At 38.9% G+C, this 27,238-nt stretch overlaps 1 protein-coding gene across 4 annotated transcripts in view; it reads right to left on the bottom strand.

Annotated features, from left to right (window-relative positions):
* SPATA6 (spermatogenesis associated 6) overlaps positions 1–27,238 on the bottom strand; it is a 118,133-nt gene that overhangs the window by 21,366 nt on the left and 69,529 nt on the right. For 2 of the 4 annotated variants that reach the window (XR_014804811.1, NM_001177917.1), the window contains exon 11: positions 22,867–22,966. Coding sequence is in view for 2 of the 4 variants with exons in the window: in NM_001177917.1 (NP_001171388.1) it covers positions 22,867–22,966 (100 nt within the window). In the remaining 2 variants the exon portion in view is untranslated. The remainder of the gene's footprint in view (positions 1–22,866; positions 22,967–27,238) is intronic. The other 2 variants (XR_014804812.1, XM_021093282.2) reach the window with 1 other exon arrangement.

Here is a 27,238-nt window from a genome sequence, read left to right as displayed (position 1 = left end):
TATTAAGAAAATAAGTGTGCAAGTCACAGACTGAAATATATTTGTAATATAAAACATGCCCATCAGAAAATGTCCAGGAATGAAAATAAAAGACCTAAGAGACATATGGCATACAGAAAATAAGTCTAATGTGTGCTTTTTGAGAGGCACTATAAATGCTGAACTGAATAAATACAAAGAAAACCAACCTAAGTGTATGATATTTAACTGCTGAAAATAAATGACAAGGGAAAAAATCTTTTCAAAATTGCCAGAGAAGGGAATTACAGAAAGATGTTAGTGGCATTGTGGCAGGCAAAATAATGGTTCCTTCCCAGTGATGTCCAAGCCTTCACTCCCAGAGCCAGTGAATATGCTACCTCACAGGGCAGTCGGGAATTTAGGGCATCCGATTAAGGTTAATGGATGCTGGTCAGATTTGTTTCCATTGAGCCACGACAGGAATTCCAGAAAGTAGAGGGTTTTGTTTTTTTTGTTTTTTTGTTTTGGCTTTTTAGGGCCACACCCTTGGCATGTGGAGGTTCCCAGGCTAGGGGTCTAATTAGAGCTACAACTGCCAGCCTACACCACAGCCACGGCATCGCCAGATCCCAGCCGCATCTGCAACCTACACCACAGCTCACAGCAACGCCGGATCCTTAACTCACTGAATGAGGCCAGGGATTGAAACTGCAACCTCATGGTTCCTAGTCAGATTCATTTCCACTGTGCCATGACAGGGACTCCAGAAACTTGAGTTTTATTAGGCCTTAGATATACAGCCAGTTTCTCAACCTGACATTTATTGATTTATGAAGCTACATGGGACCACTGGGTGGCTAACTCAAAAATATCTCAAAGTAGCACATACATTAGTACGGTTTCATGGTGCTTAAGAAAGAAAAATCTAGGAGTTCCTGTTGTGGCTCAGTGGTTAACGAATCCGACTAGGAACCATGAGGTCGAGGGTTCAATCCCTGGCCTTGCTCAGTGGGTTAAGGATCTGACGTTGCCGTGAGCTGTGATGTAGGTTGCAGTCATGGCTCGGATCCCATGTTGCTGTGGCTCTGATTCGACCCCTAGCCTGGGAACCTCCATATGCTGCGGGAGCGGCCCAAGAAATGGTAAATAGACAAAAAAGAAAGAAAGAAAGAAAGAAAAATCTACCAAGGCAAGAGGCACAAGAATCAAAAACACAATCAAACAAAAGAATCAAATATCCTAAAAATAATACTGTCAATTAAGGAACTATAACTATTTTTAAACTGAAGACTCTTACCAATCCGAACTAGCAAGGTTCAAATACTTGGTCTTTGCTCAGGCAAAGGCTATTTCTGGGGACAGAGCACTCAGCAGAATTTTTTTGAATCACACTAGGATAGAGAGGTAAAGTGAAGACTAGAAGAGCCTCAAACACGTAAAAGGTACTTGTCGGGAGTTCCCGTCATGGCGCAGTGGAAACGAATCCGACTAGGAACCATGAGGTTAGGGGTTCGATCCCTGGCCTCCCTCAGTGGGTTAAGGATCCGGTGTTGCTATGAGCTGTGGTGTAGGTCGCAGAAGCGGCTCAGATCTGGTGTTGCTGTGGCTCTGGTGTAGGCCAGCAGCAACAGCTCCAATTCGACCCCTAGCCTCGGAACCTCCACATGCCAGGCCCTAAAAGGACCAAAGACAAAAAAGTGAAATAAAAAATAAAAAAATAAAAGGACCTTGTCAAGTTATTTGCTAAATTTTGAGCCTCAGTCAGATTGGGAGCAACAAGCTCATCTAAGAGTGACTGAAAAGCAAAAGAACTATTATCATATAATCAGATGGTACTTTAAAAAGACAAACATCAGGAAGAAAGACTTTGATAACAAAGCAAGTGAGAGTTGAAAGCCCAAGAAAGTGGGGAACTGACCATTTGCAACCCCCATTTCCCCGGCAGCACCTGACTTCTGAGAACAGCTAGACTAGAGCTGGTACCAGTGGACACAGAACCCAGCAGACACCTTGGTGACTCTGTAGAACTGATGTCACGGGAACAGACAAGAAGACCTAACAGACGGGTGAACAGCAGATAAGACCACATCAGCGAAGCAGAAGACAGGTGCACAGCAAACATTCACCACCAAAGAGAAACCAGAATGATAAGGAAAGAAAGGAAAGCCAGTCACATGCAGGAGACGATCAGAAGGATAACTGGACACCCAAAAAGGAAGGAAGAAAGGAACGCTCATATTGCACATATGAAGAGATAACAGGCTAGAATTTCCCAATTTAACTTTAAGTCATGAATTTACAAATTCAAAAAGTTCTAAGCATCCACCCTGAGCAGGGTTAACACATAAAACCAAATCTTTGAAAACAAAGGTAAGAGAAAATGTTAAAAGAAGCCAGAGATAAAGGAAATTACCTTCAAAGCAGCAAGGATAAGACTGACAACCAACTTCTCAAGGAAATCATAAAAGCCATTAGATAAGAGAATGGTATGTTTAAAGTGCAGGAAGAAGAATATCTACCAACAAACAATCCTTTACAGACTTAGCAGATATGTAAGTAAATTAATACATAAGTAGACAGAAAGAAAAATTTCCAATAGCCGGCCTGACTCAGATGCTGTTCCCACATGGGTTCACCTGGTGAAAACTCGCTGGGCTGTACAATTTAGAATTAAAGTATATTATACTGAAATTTTCTTAAAAATTAAGCATCTAGGATGTAGTACTTTTTTAAAAAATCCACGGATAACATCTGCAACAAAATGATGTGACAAGATACTTGCATGAACCTCCAACTATGAGGAGATGAAAACAAATCACCAGTAGTTACAAGAAATGGTAACATTATCTCTGGAGGAGAAATCAGAAGAAAACATTGAGGCACCTGATACATTGGGTAACTTCAAAATAAGAAAAGAAAGTTTCACTCAAAAGCTCAGTGGGAAAAAACAAACAAAAAACAAAACAAAACAAAACCTCAGTGGGCCAATTTAAGAACAGCAACTGAAACTGGAAGAGGTTTTCCTACTTCCATAGTGATGAGTACAAAGGGTTTACAGAACATTCTGAAGGAGCTAGAGCAGTCTGGGACACATTAACTATCAAAACGAACATGCCAAAGTCACCTTCCAAGATAAAACTTTACACTGAATAAAAACATCTGGGAAAAGAATCCAAATTCAGCAGGAAATCAAAATTAAAGGGAGAATAAAAATCTATATAATAGCTGCAAGAGAAAGAAAGCCAGGAAGCCTATAAGCTGCCATGTTTTGGAACAAATGAGAAAAACAGGGGGAAAAAAAAAGAGCTCTCAAGCTATGGATTTAGAAAAGTTAATCTAAATCATATGTCCCTTCTCAAAGCCTAGGAAAAAAATAATTCACACACACAAAAATCTTTGTAAGTGGGTTAAACTTCATAAAAAGTTTTAATTTAGGAAGGGGGAAAATAGACCCAATTAAGGAGCTCTCAATGAAAGCACGCCAGCAAAGACATGCTCACAAAACAGATCAAAAATGTACTCAGTTACCTATGTCCTCACGACCTGACGACTGACTTACCAAGAGTAGATGAGCTTATGGAAGAACAAGACAGAAACCAACATCTTTTATGATCTAGCCTTGGAAGTCATACACTACAATTTCTGCAAGAGCCTATGGTTTACACAGATGAGCCCTATTCATGGAAGGCGGGAGGAGGTTACCAGGGGTGAGAATTCCGGTAGGCAAGAATCACTGGCAGCCACTGAAGAGGTCTATTCCACCCTAATAATTAGTAAAAGAAATAAAACTAAACGTCCTTAAAAATGAGACAGGAGTTCCCGTCGTGGCGCAGTGGTTAACGAATCCGACTAGGAACCATGAGGTTGCGGGTTCGATCCCTGCCCTTGCTCAGTGGGTTAACGATCCGGTGTTGCCGTGAGCTGTGGTGTAGGTTGCAGACGCGGCTCGGATCCCGCGTTGCTGTGGCTCTGGCGTAGGCCGGTGGCTACAGCTCTGATTCAACCCCTAGCCTGGGAACCTCCATATGCCGCGGGAGCGGCCCAAGAAATAGCAACAACAACAACAGACAAAAGACAAAAAAAAAAAAAAAAAAAAAATGAGACAGTATTTTAAGAAATCAGAAAAAAAAAAAAAACCTAAATGAGATGGTAAAAATCAGAAAGAGGAAATTAATGGAAAATAATTAATAATAATAATAATAATCTCTCCTTGAGAAAGGAGAACATGAAAAGAATTTGAGAGAGGATGAAAAATGCATACCATATGCAAATAAAATCCAAAATACATATAAATAGAAATTATAAAAATCTAAAAAATGGAAAAGAAACTGAAGGCCAGGAGAATAGAACAAGCCCTAAAAATCATAATTAAAAGGAAATTTTCAACAAAAAATGAAAACATAATGAAAGGCACACAACACACACTGGGAAAAAAGTCAATCCAAAATACCTAACATCATGCTGTTTTCTGGTTACTGAACTGTAAAGACGAAGAAAAAAAAAATTTTTTTAATTCCCAGGCTAAAAAAACCAAGGCACTTACAAGGGAAAGAAACTTGGATTTTAAGCAGAATTTCAAAGTGACATTCTGTGTCTGAGACAATCAAGTAACATATTCAAAATAAAGAAAATGTAAGCTAGGATTTTTATATGCAGCCAAACTAACTTTTAGGCATAAAGGCTACAGAAAAAAAATGTCACTATTATGCGACTCTGGGAATATGTGTCCCATGAGTTTTTGTGAGGAATCTACTAGAGAAAAAGCTTCAGGAAACTGAAATGAGGGTGTTTCCGTCACGGCTCAGTGGTTAACGAACCCAACTAGCATCCCGGAGGACAAGAGTTCGATCCCTGACCTCGCTCAGTGGGTTAAGGATCCGACATGGCTGTGAGCTGTGGTGTAGGTCGCAGACACGGCTTGGATCCCAAGCTGCTGTGGCTCTGGGGTAAGCCATCGGCTCCAACTCCATTTGGACCCCCACCTGGGAATCTCCATATGCTGCAGGTGCGGCCCTAAAAAGAAAAAAAAAAAACAGTATAAGAAAACTGAAATGATTGGAAAAGTCACTGACGTGAAATAGCGAACAGGAAGTACTTAACATGCAGAACTAAATCTAAGTGAAGGATACAAAGGACAGAGTATAACATATAAGGGTATATCCTCGGAAAATGTAGATGGGTATAATTGCAAAAGAGAAGAAGAGAAGAAAATGCAGAGGGAATATGCAAAAAAAAAAAATTTAACTGTTTTTAGTAATCTCTTGTGGTACATTGCTATTTTTGTCCTGAGAACATCTTGCTGACAAAGCAAATGAGGACCTGGGCTATATTCTGATTTTATCTTCTCTGATGTCCTTGAGAAATGAGACTTGATATACAAAAAAAGAAGATACATATGGAGTTCCCATCCTGGCACAGCGGAAACGAATCCGACTAGGAACCATGAGGTTGTAGGTTTGATCCCTGGCCTCGCTCAGTGGGTTAAGGATCTGGTGTTGCCGTGAGCTGTGGTGTAGGCCAGTGGAGGTCGCAGATGTGGCTTGGATTTGGCGTTGCTGTGGCTGTGGCGTAGGCCAGTGGCTAAGCTTTGATTCCACCCCTAGCCTGGGAACCTCCACATGCCGCAGGTGCAGCCCTAAAAAGACAAAAAAAAGAAGAAGAAGAAGATACATATAAGATATAAGAAGTTAAGGAAAAAAATCTTGCGGGCTTAATTTAGAATCTGAATATATGAGGAATTATATGCTTAAAAATATGTCTTTTCTAGTTCCGTCCGTTAAAGAGACTTAAAAAAACATGACATGCTCTGTAGCATGAGCATTACTAGCACACAGGTTTGGGTCTGAAAATATAACTTATCAAAACAAAACAGAATTTTTTAGAGAAATGGCTGATGTGAGAACTGGGTGAGGAAATGCGAAAGATGAGTCTGGGGCTGTTAAAGACTACCAAGGTCACATCAAAAGGACTGGGGAGGAGCTCCCGTCTGGGCTGAGTGGTTAATGAACCCGGCTCACATCAAGAGAACATGGGTTCGATCCCTGGCCTCACTCAGTGGGTTAAGGATCTGGAGTTGCCATGAGCTGTGGTGTAGGTCACAGATGCGGCTTAGATTCCATTGCTGTGGCTGTGGTGTAGGCAGGCAGCTACAGCTCCGATTAGACCCCCAGCATGGGAACCTCTATATGCCCCAGGCACAGCCCTAGGAGAAAAAAAAAAAAAAAGACTTGGGAGTCAACTTGAAGGGTTTCCCATTGGCCAAAGTTATGCTCATTTGAATACCAATAAGAATAACAGCTGATATACACCAAAATCCATCAAGTATGTTCAAATCCATGAGTTTACAATGATCTAAAAAAAAGACAAATAGGACTTCAGGTTAAGAACCTGACTAGTACCTATGAAGATGCGGATTCCATCCCTGGCCTTGCTCACTGGGTCAAGGATTCAGCATTGCTATGAGCTGCGGCACAGGTCACAGATGTAGCTCAGAGCCCACATTGCTGTGGCTGTGTAGGCCAGCAGTAGCAGCTTTGATTTGACTTCTAGCCCAGGAACTTTCAAATGCCATGGGTGGGCCCTAAAAAGGAAAAATAATCATAACAAATTTAATTTAAAAAATAAAAAAAGATATATAAAAACTAGTTGGTCACTTTTGGAGTATATTAAAGAACAAAAAATCTTCATTATGAAAACTAGAAAAAGAGATCATTTATTTTGCCTTTCAAATATGGACAGTGCCATGAAGTAACCAAACAGATGAAGCAAAGCTTCTCAGAAGTATTCCAGCAAATAAACGAAGAATGGATAGCAGAGTTGTATTAGTACGTTTTTAATGCCTATGTAATACATCTTGGAATTGGAGCTGCTAACATGAAAGAGAGAAAGAGGAGAGAGAGAGGGAAGGAGAATAATATAGATACATACAGTGGCATACTACTCAGCCATAAAAAATAAGAAAATGTTGCCATTTGCAGCAACATGGATGGATTTGAAGGACGTTATGCTAAGTGTAATACATCACACAGAGAAAAGACAAATACTGTATGTTATCACTTACATGTGGAATCTAAAAAATATAACTAGTGAATATAACAAAAAAGCAGCAGACCAACAGATATGAGAGAACTAGTGGTTTCTAATGGGGGGGGAGGGCAATATAGGGGTGGGAGAGTGAAAGGTACAAATTACTGGGTGCTAAGATAGGCTAGAGGATGCAGTGTCTAACAGAGAGAATACGGTCAATATTTTGTAATAACCGTAAATGAAGTGCAGCCTTTAAAAAATGTATTAAAACTATTTAAAAAAATTTTTTATAAGGAAATAAATGCTCACTTTGGGGGATAATTATTATAAGGAAAGGTAGGGAAATAATTTTCATAAAAATTAGGATCCTGGATTCTTCTTTTGATTGAGGGAGGCTTGTTATTTTGCGGGACTACGAAGATGACTACAGGGATGGCTGGCTGGATTACACATCCTGATGCAGTAAGTGGTTCAGAAGGTTCATCTTAGGAGTTCCCTGGTGGCTCAGGGGTTAAAGATCTGGCGTTGCCACTGCCATGGCTTGGGTCACTGCTGTGGCATAAGTTCAATCCCTCGCCCCAGAACTTCCGCACACCACAGGCATGGACAGAACAAAACAGCAATGACAAAAACAAAAGAATGCCAGCAACATGTATCTTAGGCAACTTTCTGTATTTGAGTTACAGTCCTCAGTTTTAAAAGCCTAAAAATTAAAAATGATATGTTCAAAGTAGCAACAAGACCAATACCTTTACCAAAACAATAGAATAGTAGCTTGAAAGTGCGGAAAGAAAATAACTGCCAAATTAGCATTCCACAACCAGAAAAAGAATCTTTCAAAAACTGAGGCAAAATGAAGAAAATTTCAGACAAAAGAAAAAACCAAACAATAATCCTGTTAGAATTCATCTGCAATAATACCTACACTAAAGGGAATGCAAGAATATTATGACAGAGGAAGCTTGGAGATGCACTGTAGAACGAAGAGCAACGAAATGGTAAAATACGGTTAGAATATTTGGAAATGTAGCAATATGCTTTTTTTTTTTTTTTGCTTTTTAGGGCCGCACCTGCAGCATATGGAAGTCCCCAGGCCAGGGTCGAGTTATAGCCGCTGGCCTATGCCACAGCCACAGCAACGCGGGATCTGAGCCACGTCTGTGACCTACACCACAGCTCAGGGCAATGCCAGTTCCTTAACCCCCCGAGCAAGGCCAGGGATCAAACCTGCATCCTCATGGATCCTAGTCGGGTTCGTTAACTGCTGAACCAAAAAGGGAACTCCCTAGCAATACCTTTTTAAATAACACAAGGGTAAAGGAAAAATTACAATGGAAATGAGAAATGGTAGTGAAAATACTACCATTGCTTAGAAGGAAATCTATAGTCTTAATTAAATACATGTACATATTAGGAAAAAGCCCAAATGTAATCATGTGAATAGTTACTAAAAGCTTTTAAGAGAAAGAACAGCGAATTAATTCCAAAGAAAGGAGAAGGAAAGAAATGATATAGACCAAAATTTAATAATGTAGAAAAAGATATATACATCAGAGCCAATAAAAGCATAAATCGACTTCTCAGGGGATAAAGTAATGAGTCCTTTGTGAAAATGACTTCTTCATTGCTTATAATAATCTTCATTTTATTACTACCACAGATGAGTGATTTTTTAATAGCAAACCTTTATTAAACATTTTCTATCTGCCAGTATCATTCTAAGTGTGTTACATTCTAACTCTACTAGCACAAGAAACCTATGAGGAAACTACCAGAAGAAAAGACTGGTTCCAGACAGAGCCTTCATAAAACAGCACATAATCCAGTGGCTGGCATATAGTAGCAATTCAGTAAAGCTTAGCTAAACTTACTAATCAATTTTAAAATATTAAAATTTATGGAGTTCCAGTTGTGGCTCAGAGGGTTAAAAACCAAACATAGGGCCCATGAGGACACAAGTTTGATCCCTGGCCTCACTCAGTGGGTTAAGGATCCGGCATCGCCATGAGCTGCAGTGTAGGTCACAGACGCAGCTCGGATCTGGTGTTGCCCTGGCTCGGGTCTGTGCCACAGCTACAGCTCCGATTTGACCCCTAGCCCAGGAACTTCCATACGCCCCAGGTGCGGCCTTAAAAACAAAAATTTAAACCATAATATTCCCTGGCAAATCACATACCCTTCCTGATTTATTCTTTCATTATGTTGGAAAGTCTCACTCCAAACTGTTTTTCTTTCTCCAAGCCAACTGACTACTTAATGCTATCAAATTCATTTCCTTAAAGAAAAACACTGATTATACACTGATCACACAAGGAGAGGCTGCCAACTAACAGTGGGTGTATGTGCTTTGTTTGGCCCATGAAATGTTTTATGTTTTTAATTTGAATTAAAGGCAACAAATTTACATAATAATCAGTACTTTTAAAAATAATTGGAAGACCTGGCAACATCGTGCCTGAATTGCCGTATGGCAAAATTTAACTAGGTCTGAGGCGTGGCTTTCTCCTTCGAAGAGGTTATAGACCTTTTTCTATTGGTCACAGTACTAACACCTACCCCAGTTCTCGAATGCATCTGACTTCCTGACTCCGGGATTTTGGATAAAGTCTGTGCTTCCTATTTTGTTTTTCCATGATTTGGCCCAAATATTTTCTGCTTTAGCTGAACTATACCTCATAATTTCCAGAACAAGTCTCAAGTAAAAACATGAATTTCTAGACAATATAGGCAGAAAGGATTAAGTCACATTCTCTAACTTCTTGCCAAAAGGCGCCAGAAACTGGGATTCAGGGGTAACAGCAAAGGACTAGGGTCTTTGTTGAAATGATCTTAGATTTTCTTGAATGTGGGAGTCAAAACATTGAATATTTTCTCCTTACTTGACTGGTTTTTTTTTTGTTATTGTTTTGGGGAATTTCTGTTTTGTTTTGTGGTTTGCAGTGCCCCCAGCATGGAGAAGGTCCCAAGCCACAGCAGTGGCAACGCTGACTCCTTAACTGCTAGGCCGCCAGGGAACTCCCTGACTAGGTTCTATTTTCAGCAGAATCTTCTGTGATCACTGACTTCATTAGCTAGTTTGAGATGGGTGCTCTCCACCTATAAATGTTTACCAAACTTTTGACATAGTGTGTGTTCCTCTCCTCTGCACTAGCCAAAGATTTCATAATTCATGGAGGACTTGTTCACTGGCCCAGAAGAGGTTGATATTTAAATAAATTCTTTGAGAAGTAATTTTTAAAAACACCCTAATGCTTCTCTTTAAGCTGGTGAAGCTTTGTTTGTGAGTGTCCTTCACGGAGGACCCACGAGGGCTTCTGTCTGACCAGTGACGGGGGAGCATGTCTCCGTGTCCACCTCGAACGGCCGTCTCTGGTTATGTTACTGTTTCTTTCTATGGATCTTGTGTTTGCATGTTTGCATATGTTTATGTTTAGGCATAGTATTAGGCTTCTATGTGTCGGATGGTGCTTTGTGGGTTTCTCTCTGCGGGGCTCAGTGGTTTAGATCAAAGCGTATTAATCCAGACTCAAATCTTGGCTCCAATCATCCTAAGTAGCTATGTGACTTTATATGCAAGTCTCGACTTTTCTGAGGCTCAGTTCATCTTTGAAACAGTACTTCTTAATAGTACTTACTTTGTAAGATTATTGTGAGGATAAAATAGAATAATAAATACATGCACTGTGCCAGGGAATGTTTAATAAAGTTATTATTCCTAGGTCATCAATTTCAGGTTTTCTCTGAAAGAACGGTAACATTTCCTGCTTACGCCTTCTAATTCTTATACTTAATCAGATACTGTGCCACGCTGCTTTTTAATTTTTCATATCCATTTTTTGGTTTATAAAATGATCAGTGGATCATATTAGTTTCTCATGGAAAATTTAATTTCATGAAAATATCCCCAGTGCTTTGCAAGGTACAGACCATGCAGATATTTGATGAAAAATGTTCTGTATATACTATATGAATGAACATGGGCCAAAAAATATGACTAATTTCAAGGGCTTATGCTCAGGCTGCTGCCAGTGTAAAACAATTTAAGATACTTAGATTTAGTGTCTAGTGTAAGCCAACAGGGGCACCCTTGCCGCCTTTCATCCCGGAGAGTCGGGGCAGGGACAAACACAAATTAGGGTAATTAAAAGAAGTGACGTGAAGGTGTCCCCTTCTCCGTGGCAAGGAGTGGGGTGTGTGTGGGGTGTGTGTTGTTTTTCTTGAAAAGCATTAGGAAGCTGCTTAAACAATAGTACTTGTGATGCCAAGATTCCTGAGGGGAGAGGTGAGCTAAGAGTCTGCAGCTGCAATTTTCCTGGGGGCATTTGTGGATTCTGAGAATAGAACAAAATGTTGAGAATCTATGCTTTGTCACAGGTCCACTTCTGGAGAACAAATAAACCAGCATGTTTTGGCAGTCTTGCTATGCTCCATGTAAACATCTGAAAGGCAAAAACCAAGTGAGACACGATGGGTGCAAAACTGAGCTGACTGTTCCCTCAAGACACTTGCAGAATGTCTGAAACTATGCAGGGTGAAGGGACAAAAAGCTCAGCAAAAAGCCTCTGCCAAGTAAAATGGATTTTCTGCTGTCTTGCTTGAGAAGAGTTAGACATAGAACCTACGAGAAGGAAGGGGTCTGTTATCACACCAACTTTCAGGTAAAAGCCCAAAGGTCCGAGATTGAAGAATTCAGTATTTGGGGGATTTGAATATTTATATTTAGAGAAAAGCTGCAAAGACAAAGAATTCCTGTACACAGGAACTTCACCCTTCATGCAGGTTCTCTTGATGTTAACATCTCCTAGTACCACGGAAAATTTTGCGAAACTAAGAAATTAACATTGGTACAATACTGTTACCTAAAGCGCCGACTTTATTTGGATGCCATCGGTTTTTCCAGTAAAGCACTTTTTCTGCTCCAGGACCCAATACAAGGTAACACGTTGTAACACATTTCTCCTTAGTCTCCTCTGATCTGTGACAAGTTTCTGTCCTCCCTGCTTCTCACGACCTCGACAGTTTGGAAGAGTACTTGTCAGGTACCTTGTAGGAAGTTTCTGAGCTTCATCCATTGTATTCTGAGACTAAGATTAGGTTTGAGGGGTCGATGTGATACAGACATGCCCCTCGCATCACGTGCTGTCTAGAGACACATGCTCTCCACACGAGTGACCACTAGGGATGTCATTACTTTCTCGAGAAGATGGTGTCATTCGCCTGAGTTCCTCACCTAATTACTATTTCTCAAGTCCAGCCCACGCTCAGGAGGAGGGGCATTAAGCAATATCAACAATTATTTTTAGGAGTCTTCTGTAAGGAAGATGCGTCCATTCTCACGATGAGTCATTCATTGTGGATTCATGGATATTCATTTTTATTGATTGGATTATAACCCAGTACTGTTGCTATTTATTTTGTTTCGCAAAATATTCTAGAAATGGTCACCGCAGGCTCATTCAGGTAGGCTCCTGTGTCCTTTTGATTTGCCCTTATTCCCCTTACCCCCCGCCCCCACTTTTTTTTTGGCTGCACCCATGGCGTGTAGAAATTCCTGGGCAGGGATCAAACCTGTGCCATTGAAGTGACCGAGTCACTACAGTCTTAATGCTGACCCTTAGTCCACTGCACACGAGAGCACTCCCACCTCGTCTCTTCCTTTTTTTTTTTTTTAGCAACTTCTCATTTTCCACACTGCAAGGTGTTTCGTGCTAATCTTTTGTTTTCTTTGACCCATCCCCAGAAATAGCTATTGCTCCAAGAAAAAAAAAAAAAGAAAGAAAGAAAGAAAAGAAAAGCCCTGGTAACTTTTATAGAAAATAGGTATTTAGGAGTTCCCGTCGTGGCGCAGTGGTTAACGAATCCGACTAGGAACCATGAGGTTGTGGGTTCGGTCCCTGCCCTTGCTCAGTGGGTTAACGATCCGGCGTTGCTGTGAGCTGTGGTGTAGGTTGCAGACGCGGCTCGGATCCTGCGTTGCTGTGGCTCTGGTGTAGGCTGGTGGCTACAGCTCCGATTAGACCCCTAGCCTGGGAACCTCCATATGCCGAGGGAGCGGCCCAAGAAATAGCAACAACAACAACAAAAGACAAAAAAAAAAAAAAAAGAAAATAGGTATTTAGAAACACGTATTACGTATTAGATCTGGGGAGCTGGGTGTGATTTTGCTATTGGGTTGTCACTCTTCCTAGGCCTTTCAAAGGACAAAGCTAAGAAATAGGTATGTGTACGAACCTATGCATATTCTTACATCTATTTCTCTGTATCAGTCTACCTGTACCTATTAAAATAAAAAGGAAATGAAACTGTCATCTTGGACTTTAATCCAGCTTCACAGGGTTCACATCTAGCTTTTACCCATCTTGCTTCTTTATAAGCTTTTTCCGACAATGTGAAATCTGGTTATTTTATCTACAGTTTATTTACTTCTTTATCTAACTCTCATACCCATGCAAAGTATTTTCAGAATCATTACTCTACATCCCTGTGTGAAACACTTCTGCCTGCCAGAGCAGGGCTGGCAGAGAGCTCTCAGGGCAGTTCTGGCCACTGGCCTGTTTCGGTAAGGCCTGAGAGCTAAGAGTAATTTTTACATTTTTAAATGACTTGGGGAAAAAATCAAGACTATTTCATGAAAATGACATGAAATTCACATTTTAATATGCATGGATAAAGTTTTACTGGAAAACAGACATGCTTGCTTATGTGTTGTCTATGCCTGACCACTTCCACGCTACCTCAGCAGAGCTGAGCAGTACTGACAGGGACCCTATGTCAAATACATACTAAATATTTACCATCTGGCTCTTTCCAGAAAGAGTTTGGTGATCCCGAAATGAGAATACAGTGATTACGTAGTTCTTTTTGGCTTCAGCTCTACTGTATCCAGCCAAAATGTCGTATTAGGTAAGCTAATCTAAAGACAAGTCTTGTATTTTTAGCACTGCTAGATTTCTTGCAACCTGTATTAAATCCTCGGAAAATCTAACACCACAATCAATTCAACTCTTTCTAAAGTACATTTTTTTCTAGGCGTTTTGATAAATTCCTTAAGTCACATACCAGTCACATCAGTATATCAATCAGTTCCTGCACCCTAAAAACTCCCGAGAGGCTGGTTTCTTTGCCGTTAACAGCTTCTGCACCTCCTAGCCTTTGCTTTTCAACAGTGTCATATAAATAAAATCATACAACGTGCAGCTTTGGGGTTCTGGTTTATCAAACTAGATTTAAGAGTCATCATGTTGTAGTATCTGCGAATTTCTCATTCTTTTCATCACCGAATACATTCCACTGAATGGCGATACCACAGTTGGTTCACCAGTCGCAAAGAGCATCTTCTTTGCGCCAGCTTTTCGTGGTGATGCATAAAGTTTCCATCAACGTTCATGCACAGATTTCTGAGTGGAGATACGCTTTCAGTTCACTTGGGTAAATAGCTAGGAGTAGGACTGCTGTGTCATACAATAAGTGTGTTTAAACTTACACAAAACCACCTTCAAACTGTACTATAGTATAAGTAGCTATCTATACCTTTGGGCATTTCCAAAGTTCCTGTGCTTTTCCATACACACTTTTTTTTTCCCATATACATTTTTTTAATTTTATTTTCTCCATATACATTTTAGAATCAGCCTGTCATCCATTTAAAAGCCTGATGGAGTTTTATTATTTCATTGAATCCAGAGTTCAAACTGAGGAAAAATGACTCTTAATATTGAGTCCTCTAATCTATGAATATGGTGTATCTCTCTGCTTAGTTCTATCTTTGATTTCTTTTAACAGAGCTTTGTAGTTCCCAGAATGCGGAACCTGTATTAGGTACAATCTGGTTAGAAGTATACCTAGGCACCTTAATTTCTGCTGCTATTGCAAACTGTAGAGATTTTCTAATTTAGAATTCCAGGAGCTCCCGTTGTGGCTCAGTAGTAACGAACCCAACTAGGATCCATGAGGATGCAGTTTCGATCTCTGGCCTCGCTCAGTGGGTCAAGGATCTGGCATTGCCATGAGCTGTGCTGTAGATCGAAGATGCAGCTTGGATCCTGCATTGCTGTGACTGTGGTGAACACAAGTGGCTACAGCTCTGATTCGACCCCTAGCCTGGGAACCTGCATGTGCAATGGGTACAGCCCTTAAAAGACAAATAAATAAATAAATAAATTTTTTTAAAAAGGAGCACTGGGAACTATGTCTGCTCACTTATGATGGAGTATAATAATGTGAGAAAAACGAATGTATACATGTATGTGTAATTGGGTCACCTTGCTGTATAGTAGACAATTGACAGAACACTGTAAGCCAGCTATAATGGAAAAAAAAATCAAAATTATGTTAAAAAATTCAATTGTTCATTGGCATACAGAGAAAAAATTATGTTCTTTATATTCTGTAACATTGCTAAACTCACTTCTTAGTTCTAGGAGGTTTTCTCTAGTTTGGAATTTTCTACACAGATAACCATATCCTTTAGATAGATACAGTTTTATTTCTTCCTTTCTAACCTATATGCCTTTTATTTACTTTTCTTGCCTATCTGAATTATCTAAGATGCCCAATATGATGTTGAAGGAATTGTGAGAGAGAGCATGTTTGCCTGGTTTCTGTCTTTCAACACTCAGTAAAATGTTAGCTGTAGGTTTTCAAAGACGCTCTTTAGTGACTGAGAAAGTATCCTTCTACCTCAACTTTACTAAGAGTGTTTATCATGCATAGAGTTTAACTTTACTGGATATTCTTTCTGTGTCTATTGAAATGACACTGAGAACAAATATGTATTTAGTCTACTAACGGGATGAATTTACATTGCATTTCTGGAACAAGCCCACTTGATTATGATGTATTTTCTTTCTTTTTTTTTTTTTTTTTTTTTTTGCTTTTTAGGGCTGCACCTGCTGCATATGGAGGTTCCTAGGCTAGGGGTTGAATCGGAGCTATAGCACTGGCCCGTGCCACAGCCACAGCAACTCAGGATCTGAGCCACGCCTGTGACCTACACCAGAGCTCATGACAATGCCAGATCCTTAACCCACTGATCAAGGCCAGGGATCAAACCCACAACCTCATGGTTCCTAGTTGGATTTGTTTCCTCTGCACCATGATGTGAACTCCTGCATTTTCATTTTTATATACTGCTGGTTCTAATTTCTTAGTTTGTTGTTAAGGATTTTTATGTAAATGTTCATGAGGGATTTTGGTCTGTATTTTTCTTTTCTTATAACATCACTGTCTGGTTTGGGCATTAGACTAAATTGTTGATCTCAAGACAACCTGGAAGTATTCTTTCTCCTATTTTCAGGAATGCGTAAAACTGGCTCTACATTTTCCTTAAAGGTATGTGAGAGTTCATTAGAGAAAGCTTCTGGGCTTAGGGTTCTCTTTCATGGAAGATTTCCAACCTTAAATTAAATTTCTTTAATAGACATACAGTCACTGAGATTATCTACTTTGCCTTGAGTTAACTTTGGTAGCTTACATCTTTCAATAAGTCCTTGAAAGTTATGTCTTTCAAGAAGTTTCAAATAGTTTCAACAGCAATATAAACACAGTAGAAGATAGGACTAGCAAACTAGAAGACATTTCAAAATAAAGTATCTAAACTAGAGAGAGAAAAAAAGAATGAAAAAACGTCAACATAAGCATAAGATACATATGACATACAATCTAAAGACCTTATATAAATATAATTGGAAATTCTAGACAAAGAATAAAGAGATACTGGAACAGAAGAACTGTTTAAAGAATGAATAGACTTTCCAAAACAGATGAAAGATATCAATCTAAAATTTAAGAAGCTCTGCAAACTTAATGTAGAATTAATTCAAGAAAACTACATCTGCGTATACCATAGTAAGATTGCCAAGCAAAAAGAATTGAAGAGCAAATCTTAAACGCAATAGAGGGGAGAAACTTCGCCTCACTTCAAAGGAATAACAGCTGACTCATCAACCAACATAAAAGAAGCTAGAAGACAATCTCAACAGCATCTTTTAAAGGACAAAAGAAATAACCACCATTCTAGAATTTTATATCCAGTAAAGCAACCCTACATAGAAGTAAAACTGCTATTTTCAAACAAACAAAGTCAGAATTCAAAGCCAGGAGAACAAAATAAAAGAAAGTATTAAAAATCAGTACAACACTGTAAATCAGCTATACTTTTTTTTAAAGAAAAAAGTATTAAAGGGAGTTTTTCAGGCAGAAGGAAAATGATTCTAAAATCCACATGGGAACACAGAAATACAGGAAAGAATAAAGAATAACAGAAAGTAAATATGTGATTAAAATTTATAAACAGCACAATAATAATTTGTCAGGTGTTTTATATTTGTAGAATTAAAATGCATGATAAGATGAGTTCCCGTTGTGGCTCAGTGGAAATAAATCTGACTAGCATCCATGAGGACACAGGTTCCATCCCTGGCCTTGATCAGCGGGTTAAGGATCCAGGGTTGCTGTGAGCTGTGGTGGAGGTCACAGACGTGTCTCAGATCTGGTGTTGCTGTGGCTGTGGTGTCGGCCAGCGGCTACAGCTCCAATTTGACCCCTAGCCTAGAAACCTCCATATGCTGTGGGTGCAGCCCTAAAAAGACAAAAGACAGAAAATAAAATAAAATACATAAGAGATGTGCAAAAAAAGAGGTGGGTTAAAAAATAGTTAAATGGTTTTTAGGTCCCTACATTATTTGGGAGGTCAACAAAGAAATAATTTCTTACATAAGCAAGGTGAAATCTCTAGGGAAACCAACGAATAGTAAAAAAAAAAAAAAATTAACTACAAGTTAATAAAAAAGAAATGGATTATTAAAAAGTCACTAATCTAATCCAAAAAAAGTTTTATCAATCTACATAAAAATCTAGATTTTCACTACTGGAAAAAATTCTCACGTGCTATTCAGAAGATAAGCACTTTAAATACACTGATAAAAAGCAAAGGGATGGAAAAAATACACCATGGATATACCAGCCAAAAGAAAGCTGCTACTAGCAGACAAAACATACTGTGAAGCAAGAGACATTATTAGAAATAAAAAGTGACACATCACAATAAAAGGTTTGTATTATAGTCTTAAATCTGTATCCAACCAATTATACGGCTCCAAAATATACAAAATAAAATTATCAGAAATAGAAAGAAAAATAAACATGTCCACAATGATAAAACTTGAAACTTTCTTGAAATTTGTCACCTACCTACCACTATACAGAAAAAATAATTCCAACTAGATCATGTATTTGAATGTGGGAAAAAAAAAAAAAAAACCTTCAGAATAAAACCAAGGATGAAGTCTTGAAGTGGACTGCTGGAAGAAATTTTCACATATTGAGGTATGCAGAAGTCCTCCTGGCTCCTGGCTTGTGTATATGATTTGGGCTGAACTTTATGCTACCTAGAGCAGCCTGTCTCCTGGCCTATCAAACAGCTTTGTACAACTGCTTAAACCAAAAAATAAAAATAAAAAATAAAAAAAGCGCTATACACTTACCTGACTATCTAGAATGTCCACTTGGAAAACCAGAATAAATGCTCCCCCCTTTCCGTAACACCAATGCTAGTCATACTCCTTTGACAATGAGGTTCCCTTATCAGACACCAAGTGATGCTGACTCACTGTATATGTGCTAATCTCCTTCGAAACCTTGAAGGACTGTACCCCTGTCATGTTTGATGTTTGTTCTTTGTTCTGATGATAGGAAACTGTGGTTCGGGCACCCAAAATGGAGCCAGGTGGTCACTGAAGAGGTAGTTTCAAACAGGTTCCAGCATCACTGAGTATTTGAAATAACTATATCAAATTCAAGGACACCACCAGCCGGTCTCAAAACATTAGGCAGCAGCCAGCTGCAAACTTAAGGTCTCCAGGTCTCCTCTTGAAACTGCACAATCATTTAGGACCCCAACCAATCCTTACTTGACAAGAGAGCACTTTACTTCCTGCCAGCTCCAACTATAATTACTGATAAACAACTCATGTAACTAACAGTAACTCTGTGGCTTTTGCTCATATAAGCCTCCTCCATTTCATAGTCTGGACAACACAATTCAAGTGGTTCTTCACGAGTCAAGTCTCCTATGGTATAGTCCTCAGTGTGGCTCTAATAAAACTCTTTTCTATTCCTGTTATAGATGAAGAAGACAAAAATTCTAAAAATACTAATAAAAGAAAAGATAAATTGGATTCACTGGACTTAAGAACTTCTTTTCATCAAAAGATATCACTAAGGAGTTCCCGTCGTGGTGCAGTGGAAAAGAATCCGACGAGGAACCATGAGGTCATGGGTTCAATCCCTGGCCTCGCTCAGTGGGTTAAGAATCCGGTGTTGCCGTAAGCTGTGGTGGAGGTCGCAGACGCAGCTCGGATCTGGCGTTACTGTGGCTGTGGTGTAGGCTGGAGGCTACAGCTCCAATTAGACCCCTAGCCTGGGAACCTCCATATGCCTCGGGTGCAGCCCTAAAAAAAAGAAAAGACAGAAAAAAAAAAAAAAGATATCATTAAGACAATGAAAAGGCTAGACCCAGAGTAAAAGAAAAAATTTCAAAACATATATCTGACTAGGAACTCATATCAAGAATCTATATGGAACTTTTAACAAACCAAAAAAGAGACAACTCAGTACAAAAATTGGCAATTTACTTGAACAACTAATCACAAAGAAGATATCCACCCTCACACCATGCACAAAAATAGGCTCAAAATGGCTTAAAGACTTCGACATAAGACAAGACACCATCAAACTCCTAGAAGAGAACATAGGCAAAACATTCACTGACATCAACCATACAAATGTTTTCTTAGGTCAGTCTCCCAAGGCAACAGAAATAAAACAAAAATAAACCAATGGGACCTAGTCAAACTGAAAAGCTTTTGCAAAGCAAAGGAAACCATTAAAAAACAAAACAAAACAAAACAAACAACAACCTACAGAATGGGAGAAAATAGTTTTAAACGATGCAACTGACAAGGGCTTAATCTCTAAAATATACAAACGACTTAGACAATTCAACAGCAAAAAACCCAACAACCCAATGAAAAAATGGGCAAAAGACCTGAATAGACATTTTTCCAAAGCAGATGTACAGATGGCCAACAAGCACATGAAAAAATGCTCACCATCACTAATTATTAAAGAAATGTAAATCAAAACTACTCTGAGGTACCATCTCACACCGGTCAGAATGGCCATCATTAGTAAGTCCACAAATAACAAATGCTGGAGAGGGTGTGGAGGAAAGGGAACCCTCCTGCACTGTTGGTGGGAATGTAAGCTGGTACAACCGCTGTGGAAACAGTATGGAGGTTCCTTAGAAAACTACACACAGAACTACCATATGACCCAGCCATCCCACTCTTGAGCATATATCCGGACAAAACTTTCCTTGAAAAAGATACATGCACCCGTATGTTCACTGCAGCACTATTCACAATAGCCAAGACATGGAAACAACCTAAATATCCATCAACAGATGAATGGATTAAGAAGATGTGGTGTATGTATATACAATGGAATTCTATTCAGCCATAAAAAAAGAACAAAATAATGCCATTTGCAACAACATGGATGGAACTAGAGATTCTCGTACTGAGTAAAATAATCAGAAAGAGAAAGACAAATACAATATGATATCACTTATATCTGGACTCTAATATATGGCACAAATGAACCTTTCCACAGAAAAGAAACTCATGGACTTGGAGAACAGACTTGTGGTTGCCAAGGGGGTGGTGGAAGGAGTGGGATGGACTGGGCATCTGGGATTAGTAGATGCAAACCATTGCATCTGGAGTGGATAAGCAATGAGATCCTGCTGTATAGCACAGGGAACTATATCCAGTCACTTGTGATGGAATGTGATGAAGGATAAGGTGAGAAAAAGAATACACATATGTATGCATGACTGGGTCACTTTGCTGTACAGTCGAAATTAACGTAACACTGTAAATCAACTATAATGGAAAAAATAAAAATCATAGAGAAATTTAAAAAAAAAGATATCCAAACAGCCAATAAACATATATATTAGTCATTAGGAAACATTGGACCATGTCATGATATGGAAACATTAAAATCATTATGTGACAAACTACTTCTCACCTATCAAAATGCCAAAATGAAAACACACACAAACACACACACACAAACCTATCAAGTAATAGTTAGTATGTGAAATAAATAACACTCACACAGACACTGGGTAGTAGGAGTGTAAACTATTAAAATCTCTTGGTAAAGTCTTTGGCAGTAACTAGTAAAGCTTAATATTCACACATCCTATGACTGAGCAATTCCACTGGTAGGGACTTATCCAAATTAAACATATACAGTGTTACCTGAGGATACATAAGCTGCTCATAGCGGTTCCATAATGGTGCAAACAAGAAACAAGCCATAGTCCGTCAACAGGGCATGACTAGGATTTCTCTGGTGGCTCAGTAAGTTAAGGATCTGGCATTGTCACCGCTGTGGCCCTGGTCACTGCTGTGGTGCGGGCTTAACTCCGGGCCTGGGAGTTTCCACATGTGGTGGGTGCAGCGCCCCCCAGCCCAGCCCCACCAAAAAAAAGACGAATGAGTAAATCAGTGTTAGTATTTTCACACAATGAAATACCATGCAGCAGTAAGAGCAAAGAACTATATAACAAGATTTCTGCATTGCAAAAATGTCTAAATTGTAAAAAAAAAAAAAAAGAAAAGAAAAGAAAAAAGAAGTGAAATAAGCAATAAAGAAGGAAAAAGACAAAGACATGCTAGGATGTTATTTGTACAAAGATCAAAAATACACAATATGGAGTTCCCGTCGTGGCTCAGTGGTTAACGAATCCGACTAGGAACGATGAGGTTGTGGGTTCCATCCCTGTCTTCGCTCAGTGGGTTAAGGATCCAGTATTGCCGTGAGCTGTGGTGTAGGTCGCAGACAGGCTCAGATCTGGCGTTGCTGTGGCTCTGGCGTAGGCCGTTGGCTACAGTTCTGATTTGACCCCTGGCCTGGGAACCTTCATGTGCCACGGGTGCAGCTCTGAAAAGACAAAAAGACAACAACAACAACAACAACAAAACACAATATGACTCTTCTATTAGAGGTTAAGATGATGTTAAGCCTGGGAGTGGCAGTCAGAGGGTCTATCTATGTATATATACTATACTTTGAAAATAAGTTTAACTTAAAAGTGATATGCATATAGAAACTTTTCAACATACAAACTGATGCCAGTGTCACATAATCCAGTTATATCCCCAGGACCAAGCCTGCTGTCCAACATGGATCCTGATTTTACAAAACTGTTTTTAAACTCATGACTGAAATAAGAATCAAACACAAAAAGAACAGTACACTGTGATTATTCCCTAGCTGTAATTCATATGTACTTTTCTGCCGTATGTCAGAAAGTATTCTCATAATGGTATTCTCTAATATTAAACCTGATACACCTGATTTCTTTTTCTTTTAAGTATGTAACTAACAAAAAAATCAGCTAGGAAACTTCCCTAAAATACGTATGTCTCATCCCCCTCTCTTATTCTACCATCTAAATCAAGTCTATTTGCAGGAAATGGAATTGCTTTATGCTGGGCTACAAAACAAGAGTTCCCGTATTTCGAAGGTTATAAAAAAAAATCATAAAATCACTATTTACTGACTCTTAATGAGAAAGTTATCACTAACATTCTTCATCGTTCACAAGATCTGTGTCAAACATTTTGCTTACTGACTCAGGTCAAGCGGGAAGTTAAATACACTGCCTTTAGCATAACCATTGACTTCCAGTAAATGGGGGCTTTATCTTTTCCTTCCCAGTGATTAGGTATAGTGAGCTTTAAGCATCTTGGGTGGTTTTCATGCCTAATTATAAAAAGCCTTCAAGAGAAAAATTTAGAAACTAACGTATGAATGTCTTTGATGAGCCTGATGTGATTTCAAGACATTTTTTACCCGGTCATGGATCTCATCGCAGTTTGAAGGTGAACACCAATCAGAATGGAATCTGCAGGCATAAAAAACAAAGGTGACTTGTAGCCGGAGGGAGAGAGAAATAAATCTTTCCAAACGCCAGACACAGAAGTCATGTTTTTCTTATCCCTATGTGATGGCGTATAAAGATTATAATAACATTTTTCTCTCTTTATCCAAGGATGACAGGCAGATATAAAATCAGGTACCAATTCTCAACTGCAGTATGAAGTCCTCACAATACATTTGATAAATAATCTTAATAATAAAGTTTGGGGGGGGGGAGGAGTTCCCGTCATGGTGCAGAGGAAATGAACCCGACTGGGAACCATGAGGTTGCAGGTTCAATCCCTGGCCTCGCTCAGTGGGTTAAGGATCCCACATTGCCGTGAGCTGTGGCGGAGGTTGCACACAGTTCGGATCCTGCCTTGCTGTGGCTGTGGCGCAGGCCAGCAGCTACAGTTCCGATTTGACCCCTAGCCTGGAAACCATATGCCCTAAAAAAATCAAAATAAATAAATAAGTAAATAAAGTTTGACAGGCTTTTGAGGGAACATCTCTATATATCTGACCACTTTAACAATTTCCATACCCAACTTTTTAGAGCTTTAATCTCTAAATAAAGATATAGATTTTCATATTAGAGCAGTAATTCCACATACAGTACCTTTAAAATTAGTTCTTATTTTCCAGTATTGGAGTTAAAGATGTCAAAGAAGAAATATAGCAATGATTCCTCTTTCTCATGTTCTTCCCAAACTCAAAACTGGCTTAAGTATAATTAAGCTACTTTGTTTTATTCGAGCAATAATGAAAATTTCCACATCCATCAGATTATAATGCATCTCTATGACATGTTCTTGATAATTCCGTAACAAAGGAATGAGTACTAAAATGCTAATAGAGTGCTTAAAACTTTGCCTCTTTAGCTCCGAGTTTTTGTTCATACAAAGTTATAACTGTGTGTGTTTATACAAAGTATAACCTATTACACAGGATAAATGACTCACATAATCTGTTTTAAAGAACGCCATCAACGATGGATGATCTAAATTTTAATCATCTACACTTGTAAAAGGAAGTGTTGATGCATCTATGGAAACATATTGGCAGACCTTGTTATTTGCTACACGTGTAACACATCTTCAAAATCAGACACCCAAACGCCCAGCTCCAAGAGGCTCTCTTCAAGGACACTGTGAGAGGATCCACTAGTCTGTGCTGTGGTATAAGGAATGATTGCCTAACAGTCTGTTTACAAAAAGCAAAACCTCAAGGACTGAAAAGAATATCAGCTCCTTCTAAATTAGATTCGCTATTTCTTAGTCTGATTTTAGTAATAACTCAACAAGCTAATACAAATTAGAAGTCATAATATTAATATTTATACTAGTAGGGAAAAACTGCTTGTGAAATGTAACACTTATAATCAAAATTGAAATCCTTTGATGGGATGCTAACTCTACCGGAGGTATTCTTTATATAGACTTCAAACAAAAAGGACCTTCACTATAAATAAAGAAATTCATCTGATTAGAGTCATCGATACGGTTTGAAAAAGTCTGTTTATTCATATACATGATTAAGGAGTCAGCATTTTATAGCAATCTTAGAGGAAAACGTATTTGATTTTAATGAGTATTTACCCAGATAAACTAGAGCTATATGTTCTGCCACACTCCCAATTTTGTCTGGGAAATACAATGTACATTTACATCGGTTTGAATTGTTTATTGATTCCAGTGGATTGTATGAACACCCCGTGAGTGTCTCTCTCAGGGACCAAAAGCCAGATCAGAGAACGCCTTCTCTTCAAAGCCATGGCACTGACTGGGCTAAAAACACACAAAATATTTTTGTTCCTAGTAAGACAATATGTAGAGACATATTGTTTGATGCGTTTTACTTTCCTTTACAGGATAGGTCTAGATTGTTCTTTAGAAAACACACTCGGAGTAGAGATGTTTTACCTTAGTGAATGTAAAAAAGTTTATTTACCCTAAAAAGAACCTCAACACATTTTTTTTTTTTTTTTTTGGTCTTTTCTAGGGCCAAACCCACAGCATATGGAGGTTCCCAGGCTAGGGGTTGAATCAGAGCTGTAGCTGCGGGCCTACATCACAGCCACAGTAACGTGGGATCCGAGCGAGCCACATCTGTGACCTACACCACAGCTCACGGCAACGCCAGATCCTTAACCCACTGAGCAAGGCCAGGGATCAAACCTGCAACCCCATGGTTCCGAGTCGGATTCATTAACCACTGAGGCACAACGGGAACTCCTTCAATAAAATTTTATTAACCTATTCAGAATTTCAAAACTAACTTGCCATTATACTCTTTTATTTTCAAAGCACCACAAATTTCTTCAAGTCATAGGTGAAATATGTAATTTTTAATATCTGAATCGCTGACTTCCTTCTAGCAAAGAATTTGTCCACATCTACTATCTGACAACAAAATAAATGTGTAAATGCTGCTATCTACTCTAAACCATCCCCTGCAATGAAATATGACAAAGGGACAGCTGACTTTAGCTATCCTCGATGAAGAATTTTTGAAAATAGCCTCAAAGAAAAATTTATCAATCTAGCTTCAAAAGCTGGGACAAAATAACATACAGGGATAAAATAACAAAAGACTAAAATTGACATTTTACTACAGTAGTAGACAATTGGAGGGTTCTGCAAAATATAGAAAAAAGTAGAAAAATAAAGCAATATTTATAGAAATACATCTAAGGACATACAGGTTAAAAATTCTTGAACATCTACAAATATGGCAGAAAACCAAGTGCTTAATTCTAAACGTAGGTAAAAAAAGAGAGCAGCACCAACTGAGTGTCTGAACTTCTGCGCAGACATGGAAATGGAAGAAACGCCCTGATAACTGAAGCCAAATTTACCAGACTTCAGCAGCAAAATCCCTCTTTAAGAGCTTTGCTGGAAGTTTTAAAGCCAATGATACAGAGATACATCTCCCTGTATAAATATATAGATCAATGGATCAATCCATCTATCTACCTATCTGAACTTGATCTCCACAGGCATGATTCTAATGCACCTGAAATATTAATCAAAATTCCCTGTCTTGGGATGAGGGTCTCTCTAGCACACCTTCATATATCCATTTTGAATGCTTACAGGACTAATGAGGAAACAGACAAATCTACCTGTTCAGAACAGGCATGTTTTAATATAGTTTCCTTGTTTGAATCATCAATTTCAAGAGAAACTTTTTGCTAGGCTCTCTACGGCTATTTTAAACTTTGTTATTTATGTCCAATGGCCCTAATATGCTGCAAGAATTCAATGTGCTACTTCAGCTTTTTGATACCATCTGTAAAGATAGATTTTATTTCTTGGTGTTGATGGTATATCTCTTAAGTTTTCAAGTTTCTGTAAAATTTCTTAAATACACAGGTTGGGTTTCTGGTTTGGTTTTTTTAGTTTATGACAACTCTTGTGTTCTGTGCCAACTATGTAACTGTGAGGGAGGTAAGGAATTTCCAGTTTGGATTCAACAACAACAACAAAAACAGATGAAGAGAAGTGATTTCTTTCACATTCAAATTATAACAAGTATCTAACTTTGGGTGCCAAAGCATTTTCCAAGGGGGACCTAGAATCTTTACATGATGAAGATTATCTTGGCAAGTCAGGGACAGGTAATCTGAGGAAAACAGGAACCACGCATCAACAAAATACCGTATTGTCATGACTAAAAGGAAACAGAACCTATGCTGTTTTTATACATAAGCCATGACTGTAATATTAAATCCCTATGAATCTATTAAAAAACAAACTAGCACATACTCTACTTTTCACTTTGTGAACTACAATATAATTTTTCTTTTTAGGCCATACCCGTGGCATATGGAGGTTCCCAGGCTATTGGAGCTACAGCTGCCGGCCTACACCACAGACACAGTAACACAGGATCCAAGCCACGTCCGCAACCTACACCACAGCTCACGGCAATGCGGGATCCTTAACCCACTGAGCGAGGCCGGGATCAAACCCATGTCCTCATGGATACTAGTCAGGTTCGTTCACCACTGAGCCATGATGGAAACTCCACAATATAATTTTAAAGAGGGTTAAAGTGACCCAAAATTAATAAACTCACTTCAGAAGAAGAACTGGGCTGGGCAGGAGAATCTGACACCATATATTTAGTATGCTCTAAACAAACACAAATTAAGCCTCTTAAAACAAACTGTTCTTTAACAAATAATCACTTCACGTACATAACTGCTGCCTGCTCTTTTCTAATGACCATTATTCCAAAGTTTAGTACAGCAATA

The sequence above is a fragment of the Sus scrofa genome, chromosome 6 (genome assembly GCF_054392235.1).
Source record: "Sus scrofa isolate SSC_HxYL_T2T_F1_AM1 chromosome 6, Sscrofa_HxYL_maternal_Yorkshire_Landrace_v2.0, whole genome shotgun sequence".
Classification (NCBI taxonomy): domain Eukaryota; kingdom Metazoa; phylum Chordata; class Mammalia; order Artiodactyla; family Suidae; genus Sus; species Sus scrofa.
This window is presented reverse-complemented; position numbering and strand designations above follow the sequence as displayed.